Below are 23339 nucleotides of genomic sequence, written 5' to 3'. Positions count from 1 at the left end.
GTGTTTTAACTAATGCTTGAAGACAGCACCTGTATACATATGCCTTGCAGGATGGTGTGTGTCAGGGAGCACTCCCAAAAACTGGGGGTAGACAACTGCAGTGGGTTTGGCTCCTTCCACCCTCCACTGTTCTCCAGTACTACACCACATGCTCCTGTCCCATCACAGGGTACCTGCCCTGTATACGCTTACAGTACCTGCCTTAGGATGTCCAGCACAAATCTTTGGGTTTGTGTTACAGAAGACACAACATGATGGGATGTAGCTCTTAACATTATCTTAGAGACTTTGAACTGAAAGAAACACCAAAAAATAATTTGTCCTCAATCTACAGGGGTTTCACATGTGCAATGTTACACAGTGTGGATGCAGCCAGAATGAGCAGCTTGACCCAAGGGCCTAACCTTGTTATATTTATTAGTGTCCAGATGCCAGCTTCACTGTCAAGCTGCCTTCACAGTAATACCTAGGTCTGTGTCTGCTTGTTAACAGGTTCCTTACCATTGTCCTAATTGTTTTCCGTCATACGTTATTTTGGTAGTAGTTTAGCTTTTGCTACATTGCTGTAGTATAATGAACTCGTGTCAGCTGATCTCATCTGAAACAGATTAAATGAACAAGATGGGCTTGTTGGTTTTTCTTTATGGTTAAATAGTGCATTGAGAGCAGTATGTGAAGGTCGGCAAGTTATGTGTGATTCGTGCTTTAGAAACCGTGATGTGGATTTTGCATAAGGTCATGAAGCAGGCATTGCTGTTTAATCTGACGACATGTTACTCTCAAGTTGTGAAGCCAGTCCTTCAAAAAGGTTGTTATGGCACCAGTATCTCCTTCCTTTATCCCACCCTGCTTCATGACCTTAGAAACAATTGAAGCCTTTAATATTTGTGGCAGAAATAGCATCACAGTAGCTCTGATGTCCCAGAAGGATAAGATAAAGATTGGAGGGAGAAATAGGACCTATTATTGGAAAAATTAATATGGTTAGGAATAAAATTTTATGCTTTTGGGCACACAAGTGCTTTTCCATGTCCCTCAAGGAAAAGATTTGCATCCTGCACATGAGTCTGAAGGGCATTTTATCCCATCGTGGCTGAGCAAATAGGCTCCTTGCTAGGTAAAATACCATGGAGGGTCAGATTGTGCTGTAGGAGGTAGAGGGAATGAAACCTGTGATACCCGGCAGAGGGCAACTGGAGTTTATGTATATGCTAAGAAGTGTTCACATGATCATATTATTTCTTAGATTTTCCTCTAGTGCCCTCAGGCTTTTCAGCTTACAGAGCTGCCTTTTCAGAAGGCTTTGTGGCAAGGCAGAAATGGAGAGACACTGAGAAGTAGAATTTTTGCTTTCCTATTCCTCCTGAAATTGTAGCAGGAAGAATACATGTGAGATTTTGCCCAGTAATTCCTTGTTCAGCTCCGAGATGACAGCTTCAGAGTGACCTATACATCAGTGTGTGACTGCATGGTCTTCCCATGACAGATTACTGATCAACAACTGCAACCATCAGCCTGAGAAGAATTGGCTGAATTACCTAGGTCAGGAGGAATCGAGAGCACCTTCAGCTTGCTGGCTCTTTGCAATAACAGGGAACTTGTCAGAAAAGACACCCAGACCATATTGAGCTTTAGATACCAGCCGTGCAATGCAGGAGAGCAAAACACACACAGATTCCCTGCCAAGCTCACACAGAGTAAAAAAAAAAAAAAATACTCCTGCTACCCAGTTCTCAACTCACATCCACAGATAAAAGTAGGAAACATCACCCAGGTGCAGAACATCTTTCAGTGCTGTGTATTTTACCTACAGCCCATTTTTACCTCCATTGCTTCAGAGGAACTGGGTGGGTGTGGAGGTACTTGGAAGCGAAGTCTTGCATCATCAGGAAAAAAGAAAAATTCTTCTAAACCCTTGCAAACAGCTTAAGAAGTCCTCAGGGTTTATTTTATAGAGGACTTAGTACTGAAGCAGATGGGGTAGCTGTTTGTTTCTGCTGTCCTTCCCTGCCCCCCAACAGAGATAACAATAGATTCCATATACAGGGATTTAAAACAATTAATTTTCCTAGCATAAGGAAACAATTCAGCTTTTTGCTTGACTTATTGACATCTCATCTTGTGCTTGAGGGACACAGACTCAAGAGGCCTCATAGCTCTGGGCTGCATAGTCAACCCTGAGGCTGTTAAGCAGCCAGTGATGTACCTCTGGCCAGAGTCTGCTCCTCAAGACAAGATGGTGTCTTGCCTCTCACTCGCTGGGGCACGTGTCTGCATATACCTATTCATGTTTATGTTTTTCCAGGTTTCACAGGAGAGCATATATAACAGAATGACAGCATCCAGCCTGGCCTGTGTCTTTGGCTTGAATTTGATCTGGCCGTCGAAAGGAACAGCCTCCCTGAGTGCTCTGGTACCTCTGAATCTCTTCACTGAACTACTGATAGATTTCTACACAAATATATTCAACTCCCGAACAGTGCCTGGTGAGATTTTACCTTAAGGCTCCTAGAGAGGAAAATGGAGCTGCCTGAGGGAAAGGCCTCCATGCCTCAGACTGAAGCTTTATATTCAGGGCTCTCTCCTGCAAAGAAAACTCTCGATGCAGGGTAAAGTTTCTATAGCTTTCCAAATACCAAAGATGTTGGGAGAAGCCTGCTGTCCCATATATTCTCATCACATGGGGGTGAATATATATGTGAACATTCAAAGACCAACAGGTCAAAATGAATCCCCTTATTAAACTTGAACAGCTGACAGAAGCTTGTATGTTAAAAAAATCATGACACTACATGCCAGTCTGTCATTTCTTTGGGGATCTGGAGACCTTATGATGTGGCATTATTTTCTGCATGGGCAGAACTAAATTCTGGACCACTCCTGAATTACAGCTTTCTTCCTTTTTTTTTTTTTCTTTTTTTTTACTTTTTTTATTTGAATGCAAGTTTGTTAGAAATGTCCCTGTTAAGTTAATAAAGATGGAATCAATTTTTAAGATGCTACAATTTCTAAACTGGTTTTCCACATATTTAAGTGTTTTGTTTTACACAAAAAGGTGGGGGCAATTGTGGCACATCAGGTTTGCAATTACCAAGAAGAATATAGTGTTTCCTGGGTAATTTGAGTTGTGCAGACAGCTAACTAATTATGCTTGCAAATATCTAAGATAGGAAGTTAATCACTGTAGCTGCACATGCAAAGTGTGTGGCAGATTTTTTTCTTCTTGTAAGTTCAAATAGCAATAATCTCACTGGGGTTTTGTCTCTAAATACTTGGACATTTTCATCAGTGGAGCTATATCTGTGAGTTTATAATACAGAACACAGACTGACTTTGAGAAGAGTATCCCTAATGTTTGGGCTGCATGCTTTTGCGGTTTGAGTTGATAGAAATTTGCTCTTCAGATCGGTTTCTCGAGGAAGCAGTAAGAGCAACAACTTGGGTAATATACCTTATATAACTTTTATATATTGAAAGTCTATTATTAGTCCCAATGTGAATAATTAACCAACATCAGGGGAGAATTTTTCAGTGTTTTCTAACTACGCCATTAATATTGCTTGTATTTGATGAACTCTAACATGCTGCTATTGCATTGTTTAACACTGATTGGTAATGGGATGGTGTAACAAAGTTATCATCTTAGCTGCCTGCAAAGCAAAAGAAAATTAACCAGTGGTAAAAAAGGGTAAGTGGTATTCTCCCTAATGCCCTGGTCCTCCTGCTTCTGTACAGAGCTAAAGAAGCAGAGGGACTATTTAGACTTCAGTAGAAGTAGCAGTCTTGAGAGGATGATTTAGGCATCCCCTCTTCTGCAAACACCGAGCCACTTTTTATCCTGTAGGTTCTAGCAGGTCGAAGGTTTATACTTCTGGCCTTCCTCTTAGCAGTTACGAATCGCCTGCCTGTGTAAAGGGTGCAACAGAGTCTTATTGCTCAGGGTAAAGACGAGTCGTTCTTGTCAGCAATTTCGGGAAATAATCAAGTATTCAGAAGGCTGTGGAATGCTGGATGTGCCAGACCTTCATTTGCCCAGTAGGTGTCATCTATAGCATTAGGCAATGATTAAAATTTGAAAAATACAGAGGCTTTGGAATGAGATCTTTTAGGACCAACTTCTCACGTTGCAGTTGTGCACAGTTCCTCAAGTGTCTTAAAGACAACTTTTCGCTTTTGAATATCTGTAATAACCACCTATGACTCCCATTTAAGTATAAAATCTTGCATAATACAAAGAGAATAATTAACAAGTATGCATGATTGTTTCAGTTCAGCAAAATGAGATTGCCAGGGATAATACTGTCATGGTTTTGTAGTGCAACTCACTGGTTTTACATCTGAGTTATCAGTGACAGCATCCTAGCCTTGTTGTATTATAAAGAACAAACACAATTATGCTCAGCACTGCTCAGCGACTTGGCAGCATGGTTTGGTGCATCAGCAGTCTGTTCTTATGGGGAGGAATTTGACCTCTGGGAATTAACAAAATCTGAGTATTTTGCCACTCTGACCTTGGTCAAAGTACATATATGTTAGTTTTGCTGTCTGTAAAAAGAAAGAGCACTTGACATTAGAAAAGTGCTTTGGGATTAAATGCTGATAAGTCCTATAAAGTGGTTGTTTTCCATTTCCCCATGTCCTCTTCCAAAAATCCAGCAACATCAAATGGCATTTAGTCTTTGGGCTACACTGCATAATGGGAATGTGAATCTTGGATAGTTTTAGCACAGTAACATACAAGAGCCCTGTGGGGTGAAATCCTGAGTTCATGGAAGTCAGCTTTGCTGAAAAAGTCTCCAGAGCCTGGGAAGGGTAGTGCCTCATAGATTTAGTTCTCCAACTCATCCTAGGTTGGGAGAGAGCAGGAATAGGGCAGCAGCGTGAAGTGAGCCCTTGGGGCACATAGCTGCCTCTGACCCCTTTACTTTTACAAGTACAAGCAAGGAGCATCCTTTCAGCTAATTTGCTTGCCGGTAGTCACACCTTGGTACTGGTATTGGGGACACTCCAAGCTGCAAGTCTGAATTTTGGTCCTATATGCACACTCCTATCAATCATCAAATATTCTTTAGCAGATGCACACAGGAAGCTGATGACAGAACAAGTAATTTTATTCACTGGGTCAGTGTTGGTACTGGTATTGGTGACACGCCAAACTGCAAGTCTTCCTTTTAGTGCTTTGCAAACTACCATTTTCCAGCAATGTATAGCTCCTCTCAATTAGTGAATGAAGAACAAAATCATCTCAAGGTGCCTTCTTCCTTTAAAGAGCAGATAACATCTGTTACCCACCAGTGCAGGTAATTTGATGCTGCTTAAGAAAAGCAGAGGCCCTGGTTCTGATTGCCGTTAGCACTGGTGGGGGCAGAGTGAGGCAGGAGGGTGGGGGGCTACTGTTCCCCTTTACCTTCCTGCCTCCCCAGCAGGCAGCCTGAGACAGTAATAAGGAGGGTACTCACCTCCACCCCAGCCTTTCCCTGTAAGCCAGCCTGTCACGGGGAAGGGACTTTCCCAAATCAAAGGCACCTGGGTACCAAAACCCTCCTAGCGATGAGACCCCAGCTCTGTTCCCCCTACCCCAAAGGAACTGGCGAAATCCTCCATCTGCAGCAGAAGCCCCCAGTCTCTGTCCTGAGTGCCAGACTTAACTATGACATTAAATCAGTTCTCATGAATAATTCAGATGGGTTTGGAGTGAAATTCATGTTAGAGAAATATATGTTTCAAATTTCCTGACTAAGAGGAGTCCTGGAGGTGTCCCCTGCAGTTACTTTGATAACAGTTTCTCTTTACAAATGATAATTGCACGATTCGAGCTTTTGTACAGTGTGGCCTTGTGAACTCTTCTCTCATATCAAAGAACAATTTTCAGATCATTTCCATAGCAAAAAGAAAGTGATTATGGAGATAATCTGTTGGAAACACACATGCTGGATTTCAGTTTAAAACAATAAAATGCAGTCATGGAATAAGAAATCAAGTGTTACCTAGCTGACAATATACAGAGTATAAATTGCCTAAGCATTTTAGTTTACTGAGCTGTTAGGAGTTGAAAATTGGTCCAAAGATTAGTCTGATTTTTCAAGATGCCTCTAGCAACAAGCACTGAAGGGGAGGGGAATACTTTTCTACCCTGAATCTATGAAGAAATCTAAGAGATTGAACAATGTTATTAACCGAGGGGGGTCTTTACAGTTCTTACAAAAAACTTCCATAGATGAATATCAGTTACATGTATGCAGAGTGTGCTGTACTCCTCAAGCAGCATCCATCACAGAATCTCTCAGAGCTTTATAAACTTTAATATATTAATTCATTCATAAGGAGACTAATAATAGAAAAACCCCAGATATTTTATTTGCATGTTCAATGTGTACTTAGGTAGCAAGTTGAACTTTTAATTGGATTGATAGTACAGTCACCCCCACACTCCCCCCTTAATTTCCTGAATAGTTTGTCTTTACAACCCTGGAACATGTAGGTTTGCCAACACTGCCACTTCTCAAGTGGCTGTGGGGTTGCTGGGGCGTGGGGGAAGAAAGTCAGAGAGAGCTATTGCCAGCACCTGCAATTTGTGAAGCGAGAAGCTCATGTTCAGTTGAAGCTCTAATGGCCAGTCATGTTCCTGCTCATGCTGCTCATCCTGCTATTCATTTCTAACATGTTTTTACCTACAAAGAGAAGTCTGAAGCGAACGTACCCTGCTTTATCTAGGCACATCTCCACTGAAGCCAAAGCTGTGACTGTGAGAAGTCATGTGTTAAATGATACATGTGGCTGGTGTTCAAAAGGTGTTCTGCTTTTCCTGGTGGAGTAATAGTTGTTTTCACCATCTGAAGAGTTTGATTTTTGTCTTTGTCCATGCACATCCTGGAAAGCCACTTCAGTGTACTGCACCTAACATAGCCAAGGATTCCAGTGTCCTCCAGCATCATCTGAGGGCAGTGGAGGGTTGTAGTGGGGTGCTACAAATGCCGTTATCTTTCTTGCAAACTGAAAAGCTTGAGAAAGGACTGCCTGAACTGATAAGATTTCTTTGGGGTTATGTTGGTGATTTTGGACAGTGAACTGGCCCGGAGACTAAGAAGGAAACCTTCAAATACAACCTGAAAAAAAGCCCTTTTCCAAAGCGAGCCTATCAGCACCCAAAAACCATTACTCAGAATTGTCATTCTGGGGGAAAAGAGTCTTGGTTTGCCTCTCCAAGCTGGAGATATGCAAACACACGACTACGCAAGTTCTCCTGTTTCTTCCTAACTGGGATCTGTTGCCTGTAATGCTAGAAAAGCCATGATAATTGTGCACAGGAGGACCATAGCCCTACTATTCTGGCTATTCCTCTCTAGAATAGCTGACAGAAGTTCAAGCTTAAAAATAATTAACTGATTGGAAAAATATTTCTGCTGGAAAGTGGCAACTCAAAAAAAATTAAAAGCATTTTCTGAAGAGGCTCGGATTTGGTGCCATTCTTTCAGAAATTGTGAAGTTCTTCTAGAAAGCTGTGTGCATGTCTCTGAGCCACAGGCCCCCGGGCTCACCCAGGGACTGGCTCTGGCTCTGCTGGCCCCTGCGGTGCTCCGGCGTGGGGGAAACGAGCATCACTGCTCCCCACCCACGGTCTCTTTTGAGATGGTGTCACCTCCCCACACGTGGCATTGCAATTATCGCCAGGGGTAAGGAGGGAGTTCTGCCGGAGCCGAGGGAGATGACACACATAGCTGACTGATCATTAAAGCTGACTTTTTTTTTTTTCTTTTTTTTTTTTTTTTTGTGGCCCCTATTTCTCCGTGGTGCAATCATCGTGCAGTAACTGCTTTCCAGCCTGGCGGGCTGTCTGTAGTCCCCGGCGCACGAGCCTGTCGCTCCCAGTGTTAGGGCTTGTGCCCGTGGGTAGTGGGGAGCAACTGGACCCGATCCCTGACCCAAACGGCTGGGCGGGGAGCAAAACTGCAGGCTGCAATGTGGAAACATGCTCCTTCCAAACACAGCTCAGTCTATTACCTGCTTCATTTTCTTTTGCTTCAATCCTCAAAAACTTACTCATTTAAGCTAGCGCTAGCCCAGACACTAATGCCAACCTCCTCATGCCTAATAGGAAGTCAGGATTTCTACCTTTTTGGTTTCTTTCTCTATTACATGGTTTGTGTTTCCCAATACTGAATTGTACTCTCAAATTATTTCTGCACTTCAACCTTTAATTGCCCACAAAAGCAGTTTACAGCCTCTTACTCTTCTGCCATGAAAATTATCCCCTTAATTAATGGGACAATAAAAAGCAACTGTAAAACGCACCAAACTGCATCATCTTTAGTGTCTGAACTGGATTTCTGCAGCAGTCATGGAAGAGTCTTCAGATGGGTGGATTTTTGACACTTCACCCAAGAATTTCTTGACCCAAAGCTCTAAAAATATTAAGGGCTGTAGTAACTTAATTTTTTTGCTTCAAAAGCTTCCAAAGAAATATGTTCTCCCCCTGCTTCAGCTGCCAGTATTGTCTTTTTTTTTTTTTTTTTTCCTATGTATTTCCCACCCCTTCAAAGCCACATCCTCTGCCTATTACCATTTACATCCCTCCTCATCAGCAGTCTGTCAGCACTCTGTGTAAGTTGGGGGATGGTGCTCAGGCTGACGCACGCACCCTCCACCACGTTTCTGTGGGGATAGGAATGGTCTGAGGCCCTCGTGCCCCTTCTGCGGCCGCATAAACTGAACTGCAACCCCAAGAGGTCTGGTTCTGCAGGGAAGTTTCAGATCACAGCGTTTGAGTGCGTGAAATTGCCCAAATCATGTTCCCCCCATCTCTGAAGCAGAAGGACAGTTATCCTTTTGATAACTAGATTGAGCTTTTATATCTAATAACCCAACACCTGTTGTGATGAAGGAGAAAAGAACTTAGGAAGATCTTTTCCTTTCCATATTTCCCACCTTCCTCATCAGCCTCTGTCTTTTGAAAAACCTACTATACTGGTGCATACATGAAATGCAGCCATAGCTGATGTCCAGTAAAGCTCATACTATATTTAATAACCATGCCCACAATAGAAACAGGATCCCATCAGGCTGCGTAGCTCTCCACTCTGAACCTGTGCATAGAGCTGAGCAAGGCACGGCCTGGTGTCAGTGTCTGCCTTGTTCCATGTTAGAGGCTGTTGAGGGGGCTTGCTTCCCTCCTCCCTTTCCCTCTCAGTACAGGAGCTCCCTCACACTCACTGGGCTACAAAACAGCAGCAGCCACTAGCCCCCAGATGCTTTCATGTTAGTCCCATCTGCATGGAGTACTTAATCCTGCCGCAAAACAGCTACACAAGCAAGGTGTCAAACTAGCACAAGCCACTTCCACCTCTGCAGAAAGATTAGCAGACCTACGTTCTATTTTGATCCCCACATTCTATTCTGAAGCTTGAATAAATCTTTGGGGTTTTTTCTTATCTTAGGCTTGTGGCTGACCTCCCAAGCAATACTGTAGCAAAAGCCTTCCAGGGTCCAGAGTGCACAGTGCCAGCCCTGATGGGTAAGTGGCCATGGCACAAGGACAAAACAAATCCATTCCATTACAAAATAACATTAAAACTCAGTAAGATAATGTCACTGTCTTCTGCACCAAGAGAGCTTTTACAAAATAATATAAATGAGAGGATGAAAATAATGAGAGGCTTTATAGAGCTCTCTCACAAGCCCTGACATTCGGCATGTTCCTGCCGGGAAGGCAATAAACACCCCATTCTCTGCATGTCACAGTATCGCAACTTCTCCACGTAATTACCACTTGAAAGTTAATAGGACTCCGCTCCCAGTGGGACGGCCGTATTTTCTATAGTTGCTGCATGTCCTGTGTCCACGGCCATCACTGGGGACCTGGCTGTGGAAGCGCTGTCTTGGAGGACAAGTTGTTTGAGGCTGCCTTGGAAATCAAGTGATTTCCCCGTTGCACCAAGGCACTGAAGACCATGGGTACTGCAGAGGTGGAGAGGCGGTTCCTCCTCCTCACAAGAGTCACGATGGACAACACCAATGAGGAGCAGGGAAGGATGAAGCAGGTAAGGAAACCAAAGCTGCCATAGGCTAACACAGAATCATAGAATTGTCTAGGTTGGAAAAGACCTTCAAGATCATCGAGGCCAACCATTAAGCTAACACTGCCAAGCCCACCACGAACACATGTCCCTAAGTGTCATACCTACATGTCTTTTAAATGCCTCCGGGGATGGTGACTCAACCACTTCCCTGGGCAGCCTATTCCAATGCTTGATAACCTTTTTGGCGACTACATTTTTCCTAACATCCCATCTAAACCTCCCCTGCTGCAACTTGAGGCCATTTTCCTCTCATCGCCTGTTACTTGGGAGAAGAGACTGACACCCACCTCACTACAACCTCCTGTCAGATAGTTGTAGAGAGCAATAAGGTCTCCCCTGAGCCTCTTTTTCGCCAGGCTAAACAGCCCCAATTCCCTCAGCTGCTCCTCATAAAGACTTGTTCTCAAGACCCTTCACCTGCTTTCTTGCCCTTCTTTGGACACCCTCCAGCATCTCAATGTCTTTGTTGCTGTGAGGGGCCCAAAACTGTTCAGTATTGGAGTAAGCCAACATTCAAGGTGCGGCCTCACCAGTGGCGAGTACAGGGGAGCAATCACTTCCCTAGTCCTGCTGGCCACGTGTCTGATACAAGCCAGGGTGATAAACAAAACCAGTGATGAACCCCTCAAGCTGAAGCTCAGCCCAGCAGCTCTCCACTGCTCTGCGCACCTAACCACAGGCACTGGCACATTTTTGGTTCTTCTAAACAATCAACATTATGGTTGAGAGATACAGTGAAAACAGAAAAAAGCAGTACATGCTGGCCAACGCAGAGTACAGCAGGCCAGCTATCAGTCTCTTAATGACCCGTTAATTCAGCCTTATCACAACTGCTGGAAAAATGCTTTTTGACTTAATACTTGTTTTGAATGCCCTTGTGTGTCCAACTAAATGTAGCAAACCGCAGTAAAATTTTACGTGAGAAGTGCCACTGGAAAAGTCATCACAGCAGTCATCAGGTGGAGGATAAGAAGTACCGACGCTAATGTAATGCGGTACCACAGGAGTGGATTGCTTTGGTGGTCATCCCTGGGAGTCTGCTCCTGGTGAGCCTGGTAAATCACCTGGGGCTAATGCCTATCTCATCATGATCATCGCGGTTTGGGTTGGGGAGGTTTTAGACTAAACATGATCTGGACAGAAAGCACTCCAACATTAATACATCAAATCATTCTTAAACCTGTTTAACTATGATCATTAGACGGAGTGTCTGGATTGGTGTGTCTGTCTGCCACAGCAGACAGCCAAAACTGCTCTGTTGGAATTGACTGTCTCCAAATCCAAGAACTGACCATGTGTCAAGTAGGAGTGGGTTGGCATTAGATGTGGTATGTCAAACTCTTCATACACACATCTTGCATCGCACCTCTTCTGGTCTTCCATTAGAGGGTCCCAAAGTTGAACAGCAGAAGAAAAGACACCATTAAGCTAAGGATGTGTATCAGAAGACATACCATACATTTTTATACACCCAACACTTCTGTCTTGGGCACATTCCTTTTGTCTTTGTGCACATGAGTATAGACAAGTGCAAATTAACTGTTGATTTGATGATCATAAGCAAATGATCAGCTGCTGGGGAGAGGATTTTTCGAATGCGCTTCTGCTTGTCCTTCATGCCAGCGAACTTCATCCACCCATAAGAGGTTTGCAGTGCCCTGTCCTGCCTCTTGCCAGCAAGAGCCCCAAAACTGGGCACAGGCTGTGCTTGCTGCTCACAGCCCCAAGCTGCTGCAACTGCTAAAGGAGAGGAGAAGACGAGGTGGGAAAGGGAAAGCACCTGGGCAGACATTTCTGGTGAATACATGCTAAATGCTGTGAGTGGGAAACAAAACCATTTTATGACAGCTGGTTAGGAGCCTCCACCTATGCTGTGCCAGATTTGGTCCCCAGCACACTAACGCATCCTGCTTCTTGCCTTCATCGCACCTATCCAACCAACCTCCTCCTCATGAAGCCAGCCTTGGTCTTGAAACCATGCACTTTGGCTGGGCCTAATCCTCTTTGCTCCATTCTTTGTTTATGGAGACCAAGGCTGGCTGATAAGCTAATATCGGCATGTTGGGGAATTTTTCATTCCCACATCTTCCCTTGCCCAGGAGTTTGACAATCATTTTTTTTGCCAAAGACTTCCACCTTCATGTTGTACAGAGAGAAATTAAAAAGACGACTGAAAATACCCAGAAAACATCTAGTAAAAAATATCAAATTTTTTTTTTTTTTTTTTTTTAAATTGAATTCCCTTTGTGGCTGGTTTTTCTTTGGCTGCGCCATCAAAAATGAGCTATCAAAGAAAGTTATCATTAGTTTTTAATTCAGGATGACTTCAGAGGGTGGCTCCGGCGTGGCAGCTGATGGCTGCCTGACAGCCCCCACATCTCAGCCGCCTGCCGAGGGGTGCAGCAGCGGTGGCTCAGCCTGGGGGTGCCCCCGCTCGCCAGCTGCCGGCACCCAGGGCCGCGGCACCCCCTGCCCAGCACCGGCACGCCTGTGGCCCTAGGGGGCACTGGGAGCCGGGCTCGGAGCCAGGGCAGCAGTGCCTTGGGGAAGGACCGCTGCAAAATGGTGAGAGATTGTCCCTGCGTGGTTATCTAGGGGAGAGGGGGAGGCTGTGACGGGGGGGTCCCCAGTACATCCACCTTCACCAGGAGCCCTGAAGCCCTCCCAGCACAAGGGCCGTCCAGCCCTGTGCGCAGCCGCTGCCGACAGCAGGATGGTGCCAGCAGCCAAAGGGCACGACTCAAATCTCACCTCCAACCAGGAGCAACTGATCTCAGCACCCAGAATTTAGCATTTATTACGTAGGAGCAACTGAGTTAAAACAACAGCCCAGCAACTCGGGCTGGCATCCATGAGACAAGACGTGCGCCCACAGATATTGCTTAAATGCTTGATTTCTCCCTGGGCCTGGATTGAGGCAAGGGAGAAACATTGGAGCAAAGCTTTATGGACACACCAAGCACCTGCCTGGCAAAAATCCATGTGTGCCTCAGCTGCGGTGCCTCGCCACCTGGCTGGGCTTGAATAGGCGTTGCTCAGGCTGGAACGTCTGGTGTTAGCAGAGGGTGGCTTTGGTGCTACGCTGAGAGAGTCGATCCTTCGGGGTCAATCCTGTCTCTGCCAGCACCACTCCCAGGGTCACCCTGGGGAGTCCTTACACCTCTGGTCCCTGTTGACCGCATCACGCAACAGACACCAAAGAAAACCAAGGCTTAAGTAAGTAAATTTATTTTTAGCTGTGGTGTAACCATGATGATTTGCGGGCAGTGATTTGTTTCTGTCTGGGCAGGGAAAAGCAAGTCTATGACCTTTCTGTAGCTTTCCCCAGAGGTCCAAGTGTTTGCCCAGAGCTGCTAAAGGAGAAGCATAAAGCTCTCCTGACCTCCTCCAACACATGGCTGGGCATCCCCCATTCCTGGCGCCATAGTTCCTGTGCTTCTTCAGCTGTACTAACAGCTGGCAAACGGATCCTGATAGTTCAAGAGGAGTCGATTTCAGTCTTGGTCCTTCAAAACCTGCCTCAGTCAAAAATTCTGATGCTCATCATGAGCTTAGGGCAGCGGGGTCCTGGTGAGAACCCACTGCTGGAAAGGATTGCCGAAGCTTCGGAGCAGGACCCCAAGCTTTTAGCTTAGTGCTCAAGTATTTCCTGCACTATTTTCTTTGAAGATGCACATCTGTGGCACCACTAGCATTATTCTTATGCCCTGATGACATACAGGATGTTGAGTTTTTTCTCTCCAAGAGGATTTAGAGTGCGCTTTATTTTTCTAGGCTGTTAGCTGAGCTCAGAAACAAGGTCTGTTCAACCTGCCCCTGGCTGATGCACCTTATGACCCTTTCATAGCACCACTGCAGGGAAACAACCCAGCTGGACCGCTGCTGGCAGCTGAGGTGTTATTCCAGTGACTTGGCATTGCCCTGTGCAACATGATCTTCCAAAATTCAGGAGGGCCACATCCCTGGCTCCTTACAGCTGTGATGATGGGGAGTCCCACCACCCTTTGGGCATCTCCTAGGGGCTGGAGCAGCTGGGGTGTGGGTGAACTGGTGGCCCAGCTCCATCAAGGGATGGAGGAAGGCTCCTTCTGCCTGCTGCTCAGGGAAGCATGTGGGGCCATCCATCCACCTGTCCTCAGCCCTTTCTGTTCACAGGGATTAGTTACAGACAGGCCAATGCTAACATCCCTATAACGTGCTCTCTGCGTATTCATGCCAACAACCTCCTCAGCTGCCACGAGCGAGTGGTACCCACACATCAATGCCCCCCTTAGAGGTCAAGAGCCACATACACTCAGCGCAGCCACAGCAGCTCCCGCGCCTCCCATCACGTGCCAGTTTTGTGCCCCCCAAGGACACGGTTGCGTTGATGTCACCTTCGCAGAGACTGTCAGCCTGGCCAGCCAAGCCAGGATGAGTCCAGGTTTCAGGGGAAAATGTCCCAAATTCAGGGTGCCCTCCCCGGGTGACCTGCCCCTGCCATACTCCCTGCTGGCTCTTGCAATGCCATTTCCAATAAACCAGTTGTGTTGCCCATTAAGCGAGCTTTTGACTAAGGAATGCAATTTGGTGACTGGAGGTATAAAAGAGAGAACCAGGCAAACCACGTCACATGAAAGCCCAGCAATCCCCACCTGCATCTGGGGAAAAAGGGGACTAACACAGGCTGAGTGCCACTGGAGTGTGTGCCCAGCCCATGGCACGCTGGGGCTGGGAGCACATTTTATTTATAAACCTCACGAACCCACTACTGACTAACGTACAGCCCAAAAAGGAAGGCTTGTGCTAGCATTTTACCATGGAAATAAATGTTTATGTTACTTGATAATACTTCATCTTAACAGCACGTGGAGGCCTGATGGCATTTGTACAGGGATTTATTTGTATTGACAATTGTACAGCACTGAATCAGTGCTGGAAAGCCTTACCCAGCTCTGCGGTGCTTTTAAATTTCAGCATGTGGTTTCACCACAGCAAAACCTGCTGCAGCTTTTACACCGCAGGTCTCCGGTTTTGAAGGCGAATTTGTGGAGTAAATGCAAATCGGGAACCGCAGAGTTGAGACCCCTGGAGGCAGTGACATCTGCCTGTCTTTGATAAGAATTTCTGAGAGTGAGAGTAAAGTACTTAGAGTGAAATTAAAAGCTTTGATCTGTTTCTTTGTTTCATTATTATTTCATGTCTGAGGCCTTTACATGTGCCTTTCTGTTCTTATTAGGCTGCGATGTTCCGTTGCTGCTCCAGCGCTACGTGGGCAGGGCAGGAGCCGGCGGCCCCCGGCCGGCAACAGTCATGGCCAGGACTCGCCTCATGGCCCTGGTCTGAGCCCGGCTAAATGAAACAGGTCACAGGCACACACCCAGGGCAGCACTGCCTCAGAAAAAGTGGCCCCCCCGGCCCCAGCACATCGGGTAAGCCTGTGAAGCCCCGACTGCCCAGGGCACGGGGCAGAGGTGATGATAGGATCATAGAATCCTTCAGCTTGGAAAAGACTCTTAAGATCATCGAGTCCAACCACAAATCTAACACTGCCATGACCACCACTAAACCATGTCCCTAAGCGCCATGTCTACACATCTTTTAAATACCTCCAGGGATGGTGACCCAAATTCCCTGGGCAGCCTGTTCCAGTGCTTGACAGCTCTTTTGGTGAAGAAATTTTTCCTAATATCCCATCTAAACCTCCCCTGGTGCAACTTGAGGCTGTTTCCTCTAGTCTTATTGCTTCTTACTTAGGAAAAGAGACTGACACCCACCTCGCTATCACCTCCTGTCAGGTTATTGTAGAGAGTGTCGTGGTTTGGGCCTGGTTGGCAGCCAACCACAATGCAGCAGCTCTCTCTCCCTTCCCCTCTGGCAATGAGAAGGGACAGAGAGCCAGGCTTGGGGTTCAAGATAGGACTGGGAGGGGAAAAATCCCCCTTTATGGTCACGAGCAAAAGGCAGATTCGTTAGGGGAAGAAAAAAAAGAACATACATTTATTACAGACACTAACAACACGTAACAGAGTAGGACAGTGAGAAGCATTGAGAACATCTTGAGAACACCTTCCCCCCACCCCTCCCTTCTTCCCAGGCTCAGCTCTGCTCCCGATATCTCTACCTCCTCCCCCAGTGGCGCAGGGGCAGGGAATGGGGGGTGCAGTCAGAGCTGCCACTTCCTTCATCTTCGGTGAGGGGAGCGTCCAGAACTTGTTCCTCCTGCTCCATCGTGGTCCCCCTCTCACAGGAGACAGTCCTCCACAAACTTCCTCCGACATGAATTCCTCCCACGGGCCGCAGCGTTCCCCACACTGCTCCGTCATGGGTCACTAACTTTCTCCGACTGGATTCCCTCCCACGGCTGCAGCCCTTCCTGAGCTGCTCCGGTGTGGGACTCCCCCGCATGCTGCAATCCTCCCAGCGCTGAATTACAGCAGCAGGGATGCCTTTTCCCATGAGACCCCGGCCTTCTTTGGGCACAGCACCTTGATCATCTGAGCAGGAGCCACAGGCCACAAATCAATGTCTGCTCCACCGTAGATCTCCATGGGTGGCAGGGGGGGGCCGCCCTGCCGTCTCACCACAGGATACAGGGGGGTCTCTGCTCCGGCACACCTCCCCCCTCCTTTCTTCCTCCGTTCTTCCACTGACCTTGGTGTTCATGCAGCTGCAGCAACTCTTCCTCACAAGTCCGACTGCCCATCACCACGTCCCTTCTGAAATACGTTATCGCAGAGGCGCAGCTGATGGGCTCAGTTTTGGTGCAGAGGTGGAGCTGACTTGGAGCTGGGGGAGCTTCAAGAAGCTTCTCACAGGGGGACACCCCTATAGCCCCCTCCCCAGCTACCAAAAATACTCCACCACTCACTCAAACCCAGGACAATGTCCTTCAGCTGTTAAATAAGTGAGGGATGGGGAAAGGATCCTGAGCTATCAGATATTTCCAAGGCCCTGACAGCATTTGAGATGCGTCTGCCTTGCACAGACTGCATGGAGTGGAGGACCTACCCATTACAAAATAGGAGCCTGCCCAGAGCCAGCATCCACAGACCATCAGAATTTTTAGTTTTATGCTGATTTCTATTGTCCCTTCTCTCACCTCCCATCCCACTATGCCGGCACCTGCTGTTTTCTTTCCCTGGTTGCCATTTCTTGAAAAGGAACGTTCACCCATGACATTTATGTCAAAACCTGACTTAAAGATCAACACCCCTCACCCCAGGTCTGAACCCAGAAATCCCTCGTTTCCTGGACCAGCTCCAGGCTTTTCAATAAACGGGCGAGAGGAGGAGCTGGAGATTGACTGCAGGTGTTTGCTGGAAGGAACAGCCCTGACTTCCTGTACAGGAATTAATGATAGACATGAGGGATTGATAAAGCAAATTTCCTTTTGCCTAAGGGCCAAATCCTGCTCTTGCTCACCCTCTTCCAGCCCAACCAACCTGAGGATCAGTGGGGAGAAGCTATGCACCAGAGAGGCATCTCCTTTAATTATGTCACATTTGACCATGACAGGGGATGGTTTTGCTTTGGAAAAATCACACTGAATCAGTGTTGTTATCCCAGTCTTTTCTAGTCTTAACACTGCTCTGTGTGAAGCCACAGGACAGCTGATGTCAAATCAAATCCCAACTCAGACAAATTCATGCAACCTATTCTTGCCTGGTTGTGTCTCTCTCCTCCCCGCTTTGCTGGCTGGATGAGGCCCCCAGAGTCCTTCAGCAGAGGTAGAGGGGAAGGGCATCTGGGACAGCAGCACCCAACATAGCCTCAGCTCTTCCCCAGCTGCTTGGAGACCCTGAGACCAATTTCAATGTGGGGGACAAAAAAACATGTAGAAATACGTTGTGTGAAAAGTCCTTGGAATCAGCCATTTCCACCAGGCTGGAGCCTCCCAGAGTCGAGCAGGGTCGGACAGATGAGCCTCACCACTGGATACAGATAATGGGGCTTGGTAACACCCCTATCTGGGCAAACTGTGCCCAGGGGTGATGGTGATGGAGCCACCAGCACTTCTGTCAGTGCCCATGAGGAAGAAGGGATGTGTCAGGCTCTCCTTTCCCCTCCCGGCTTGACACTTCTGCTTTAATGACGGAAACTTTGTTCTTTCAAAGCATGATGGGAGTGTCAGTTCATAGGAAGAGGATGAGCTGGGCAAGTAAACCAGAGAACCAAGAACTTCCCAAGGTCAGCTTTACACTGAGGTCCTGGGTAGCATTCAAAGATTCAAAGCATGTACAAGCTTTTAAAAAAAAAAAAAAAAAAAAAAGAAGTAGAGACAGTAGAGGCATAAACTTGGGAGCTCCTCTAACATGTATTCAGAGCATCAGCTGGGAAGTCATTAAATGGTCTGTCTAGCCATGATCTTAAGAGAAGCTGGATAAAACAAAGGAGCCATCATAGGTAAAGTACCAACACACCAACGTAAGCAAAAGCTCTCACTGGGACGGCTTAAAAATGCTTAGCAGCATCAGGCGGCATAGCCCAGGGATTAGCTCCTGATCTGGTAAGAGTCCTGCTGACGTTCCCTAAGGCAGCCCTCCCTTTGGCGGGTACTGCCCAGCACAGACACGGCGTCCAGCCTTCAGCTGGCAAGAGGGACGCGCTGCTGCGGCTGTCACCCGTCGGGTGTTCAGTCCCGTGACAGGGAACCTCCCGAGCCACGGTGAAGCCAGGCATTTAGTTGTCCCCTGGCAAGTTTGCAGCTAGAAATGATGCACCACTGACCTCCTGCATGCTCTAAGAACGGGACCCAGGAATGATGCTGTGATGATCCAGGTGGCACTCTCAGATGATGTGAACGATGTGCGAAGGACGTGGTTTATTTTCTGCAGTCATGAAGTAATCAAGAAAGATAATAAGAATGTAACACATAGTGAGTGGCTCAACGCATATGGTTTTTTATCATTCAGTTTCAAGCCATTAGAAAATTTCTGAGTTATTCAAGTGCACTTTAAACAAAAACATAATATCCATACCAGAATGCCATTTTTCTCAATTTGCTGCTTTGTCCACTTATTTTTAATGCTGCCCCTTCTTAATTCTCCATGGGTTTTTAACTAAAACAAAGTAATAATATTTCCATGGCCAAACAAAGCAGAAGTGGCCCCAAGGTGTAGATGAAGACAGCTGTGAAGTGCTGCTATGGAGGGACACAAAAGCCCATCAGGGTGTTGTGTCCATCACATCAGCAGTGGGACAAAGAGATGCGCTGGATGATGTGGAGAGAGGGATTTGGGTTTTTTAAAGACCTCGTAACTCCTCTGGTCCCTTCAAGTTGCCTGTGCCTGGCCGCTGGGGGAGGAGGGCTCGCTGCTGGTGCTGCCCAGCTGTTTCGCCCACCCATCTGCAGGACACAAAGTCCCTTCCTGGGGCTGGCACGTCTCTCGTTCGCCCTCGGGCTGCTGCAGCAAACCTCCTCTCCTCGGAAAATGAGTGTTGTAGAGGAGGGGGGGATGTAATTTTTAAAGAGATATTGGACTCACTCATGAAATCATTGTTTCAAGCTTCCTCAAAATGGAAAGTAATGAACCCAGCACCACTCTGATTTTCAGGGCAGTGCCTTAGCCACGATTCTCCCTTGGCACCCTGGGCTCTCCTTACATTTCCCCTCGGCTCCCCGAGGGGGAGGTAAGCGTGCGGGAGTTCAGGAGTGCAATGAGCGAGCCAGACCACCCGCTCGCACCGAGAGCCACAGTCAGGGGAGCACTTCTGCTCAGCAGCCTGGCCACGGCACATGGGATGGGTGAAAAGGTGCCGTTCGCGCGCGGAACGGACAAAGCACAAGCACCGACATGTTCACGGGGAAGTTTGCATCTCGGCAACTGGGAGACTGCTTTGTCAACAGCAACTGGGCTGCTGGTCAGCTATGTTTCCAGCATGAATATTGAGGGGAAAGGCTATTTGTTGCTTTTTATAAATAACAGAAGGATTTTGCTTTCGCTAAAACCAGTTAAACAATTACTTTTATTGAGTTAGGCTAAAGGTGTTATTAAATTAGTGTTGAAATTATAAAAGTTAAGCAAGCCTTTTTTGATCCCAAATTAGGCATATGGTTGGGCATTCTGTGGAATTGGGCAAGCAATACGATGGGGGGGTGGTCTGCGGTTAGGTGTCATGTAAAGGGGAACCTGGATGGGAGGGGCTGGGGAAGAATGGAATCTAGCCAAAAAGGAAGCAAAGAACTCCTGAGGAAGAGGAACCTGGACTTCGCTGGCCCCTCCTCGTGCCCCCCTCTGAGGGCAGTGGAAAAGTACTGAGAGAGAGAGAGACAGCCTTGGAGAAACAAAGAAAAAGGAGCTGCGCAGGTGTAAAGAGTAGAAAACCCGCCATTTTCGCTTAACCAATGAAATCTCCTAGTTGCTCTATAAAAAGAAGCCCCCAGCGCTGTATTCTTTGCTCCGCTTTGTCCCCGAATAAAACATTTTTTTTTTTTATATACGTGAGCTTGTTTCTTACATTGCTGTATCTCAAGTCCAAAGATGAAATGCAGAAGTGAATTAAAATTTCTGTGGTAAATGAGTGAGGCTGATAATCAAAGGTTGGGCTGTAGCTTTTCTGCTGCATCTACACAGCACATAAGTCATCTGCAATCTGCCAGTACAAATGCAAACAACCACTTCAAAGACCAGTGGCATCTTTTTTATTTTTTCCTTTTCCCTGGCTAGAATCTCTATATGCCTGTATATGCTTTGTAGTATTATTTTCTAGCATGACAATTTAATGTTTTGTTTGCTTTTTTAACAGAGAAAAAAAGCCTTTTGCTTTAATGATATTCACCGTAGTGAAGTTAAAAGTGGCTTACAGAAGCGGAGTCTGGCATTTCCTGTTTGCACCAGTCAGTTGCTAGTGATTGATCTCAGAAGCCAAGCTTCATTTTCTAAGCAAAATAAGCTGCAGTTGGCAAAACCTGATTAAAGGGAGTGGAGTTTTATCTGATGTGGCTGTTGCCGCTCATTTCAGTGTAGTGTCTCCCTTTTCAACTACAGAGGACCTGCAGAACACAGAACAAAAAGTATGCATCAGTTTATAATGCACTCTTCTAAAAGTTTAAGTGTTCCTAATAGGCCATCAAACTGCTAGGAATCCAGCATGTGATGGGTGTGTCAGCATGTAGCATAAACTCCTAATATAGCTGTTGTAGAGTTTGTGCTGTGCCTCACAGCACTCTTCTAGTTCCCAAAAAGGAGTATTAACTCTATTTCAGCCCAAATCAGGACATGCTGTCATCCTTACATAGATGTCTACTGCAAGAGAAGCCACTAGCTGGATTGATGCGACTGTTAAAACCATTGTGCGAAAACTGCTGCCTGTGATCATGAGCTAAATATATTAAAAAAAAAAAAGAGGTGCCTTGACTTTGCTTCCTGATTTTTGAGCCTTTAGGACATAGCGGACCCATTGTGGCTTCTCCCTCTAAGAATATAAAACCCAAAAACATCTGAGATACCATCGCAAACAAGTCATGCTAGAGTTCCTTATTCTGCTCGCTGGGGAGGGCTGGCATCACTCCATGTTACTTCCCAACAGTATGAAGAGTTCCTTTACCACTCATTTCTGAGGAAGGGGAGACAGTGAGAGAAGGAAGAGTAGGTGAAATTACATTTGAAGAGGAGCAAATATAAAACTGACAGGCTTGGAGACAACATGTTTCATTTGAATGGCTATTTGCTGAGCAGCTCCTTTGTGAGATAACTAATGGCATGTGAAAAGGTCCTACGCACAGAAAACAGTCTGTCATGTTAAAATAGAGAGCTCTGAAGCTGTGAAGTCTGCCAGAGCTGTAAAAATAACTTTTGCTCAGGAGGGGAGGCAGGGAACCCCACAGCTCCCAATTCTTTTCAAAGACAATGCCCAGTGCCGCAGCAAGGAACGCAGAGGCCACTGTGGCTCCTACAGATCTCCACCAAAACCTTAATTTAAATTACTGTTGAAGATTAAAAGCTAGCATAAGCCTACACTCCCTTGCAACCGCATTAATTATTAAGGCAACATGCAGAGCTCTGTAATTGGCTCCTCTCTGTTAGCATGGCAGCTGAGTTTATAGGTTAGGGTGGTGGCAGGATGATGATGATGATGATGATTACATACGCTATCTGGGGCTCCTGGTTTTGGGAGAGAGGTGTCTTCTAAAACTGGAGGCAATCTTAGGAAAAATCAGCGTGCCCTTCCGGTGGCTGAGGCCAGGAGGGAGGAGGGGACAGCCTAGCTGCAGGGCAAGCAAGGGCACAGTGCTGCGCTCCCCCTGCTAACCGCTGCCCGAAATGAAACGGTGACACTGCCAGGAAGGGAATGCAACACAGACCCCCGTCCCCAACCAAACAAAAAATATCCCTTCCCCCTACACTGGCAAAAAAAAAAAAAAAAAAAGAAAACAAAACAACGGTGCTTCTGCTCTGCATAAGCATTAGCTACTGTGCTAAGTTTTACGCAGCTGTAACATTGCCTTGCTTCCATTTGGCTCATTTTATTGGGAAGTTCTGTCCCTTCCACCGGCCAGAAACCACACAGCTCCTGTGAGGGACCTGTCTCTCATTCCTTCCTCCATTTACAAAGTGATTCATAAGCAACTTTACAAAATGGGCCCACCGCACACTTGAAGAGCACCTGGAAGTGCGGGTCCAAACCCAGCGCCCCCCCGGGCCTGCCAGCAGAGCTGCTGCGTGTCCTGGCCCCCCCAGGCCTCTGCCCGGGGACCCGCCGCACGCAGGGGCCGCGCCGCCCGCACCCGGCACCCAGGGTGCGAGGGCCGCGCGCCGGCAGCTTGGCTCAACTTCGGCAACGTGTCACCTACCCCGTGGCCACCCTTCTCCGTCCCGGAGCCCTGGGCTTGCTCCCGAGCTGGCTCAGTCCATCGCAATTTGGGCCAAGCCCGCTGCAGTGTCTAAATCCTGGTGACAGCTTCAAAAAACGCCACCCATGAGATATGCAAGAGGGGAAGGGAGTGATCTGAGGTACCGCCAACATCTCTGTGTACAGATCCAGAGAAGAGTGGGACGGGAAATCATTCCAAGAGGTGGGAAGCCAAGAGAGTGCCCCTGCCTGGGAGACACGAAGGCCTCAAGGAAGAGGGCATCCTCCTGGAAGATGGAAAGCAGGAAGAACTGTCGTCGTTCCGGCATCATTTAAATGTGAAAATTGAAGGCAGCGGTGGAGAAATCAGCACCGGTCACTCCCCGCTCTCGGCCAGAGTCTGGCCGGGGAAGGGGTCACAGCAGCGGGCCCTGGGCAGGCCACGCCGCTGCCCCTCAGCAGCCGATATCACCACGACAACAATGCCAA

The 23339-nt window shown here is 47.0% G+C and overlaps 1 protein-coding gene across 5 annotated transcripts in view; it reads left to right on the top strand.

The window, feature by feature from the left end:
- The window catches only part of ARHGAP8 (Rho GTPase activating protein 8), an 83100-nt gene extending 79755 nt beyond the window's left edge, over positions 1 to 3345 (top strand). For all 5 annotated transcript variants that reach the window (XM_042795372.1, XM_042795373.1, XM_032986200.2 and 2 more), the window contains one exon: positions 2306 to 3345. In XM_042795372.1, the coding sequence (XP_042651306.1) occupies positions 2306 to 2503 (198 nt within the window). In that variant the 3' untranslated portion in view covers positions 2504 to 3345. The remainder of the gene's footprint in view (positions 1 to 2305) is intronic.
- Positions 3346 to 23339: the final 19994 nt, after the last annotated feature.

The sequence above is a fragment of the Tyto alba genome, unplaced genomic scaffold (assembly GCF_018691265.1).
Source record: "Tyto alba isolate M040663 unplaced genomic scaffold, T.alba_DEE_v4.0 Super-Scaffold_21, whole genome shotgun sequence".
Taxonomy (NCBI): domain Eukaryota; kingdom Metazoa; phylum Chordata; class Aves; order Strigiformes; family Tytonidae; genus Tyto; species Tyto alba.
The sequence above is the reverse complement of the archived record's forward strand: the minus strand, read 5'-3'. Positions and strand labels throughout refer to the sequence as shown.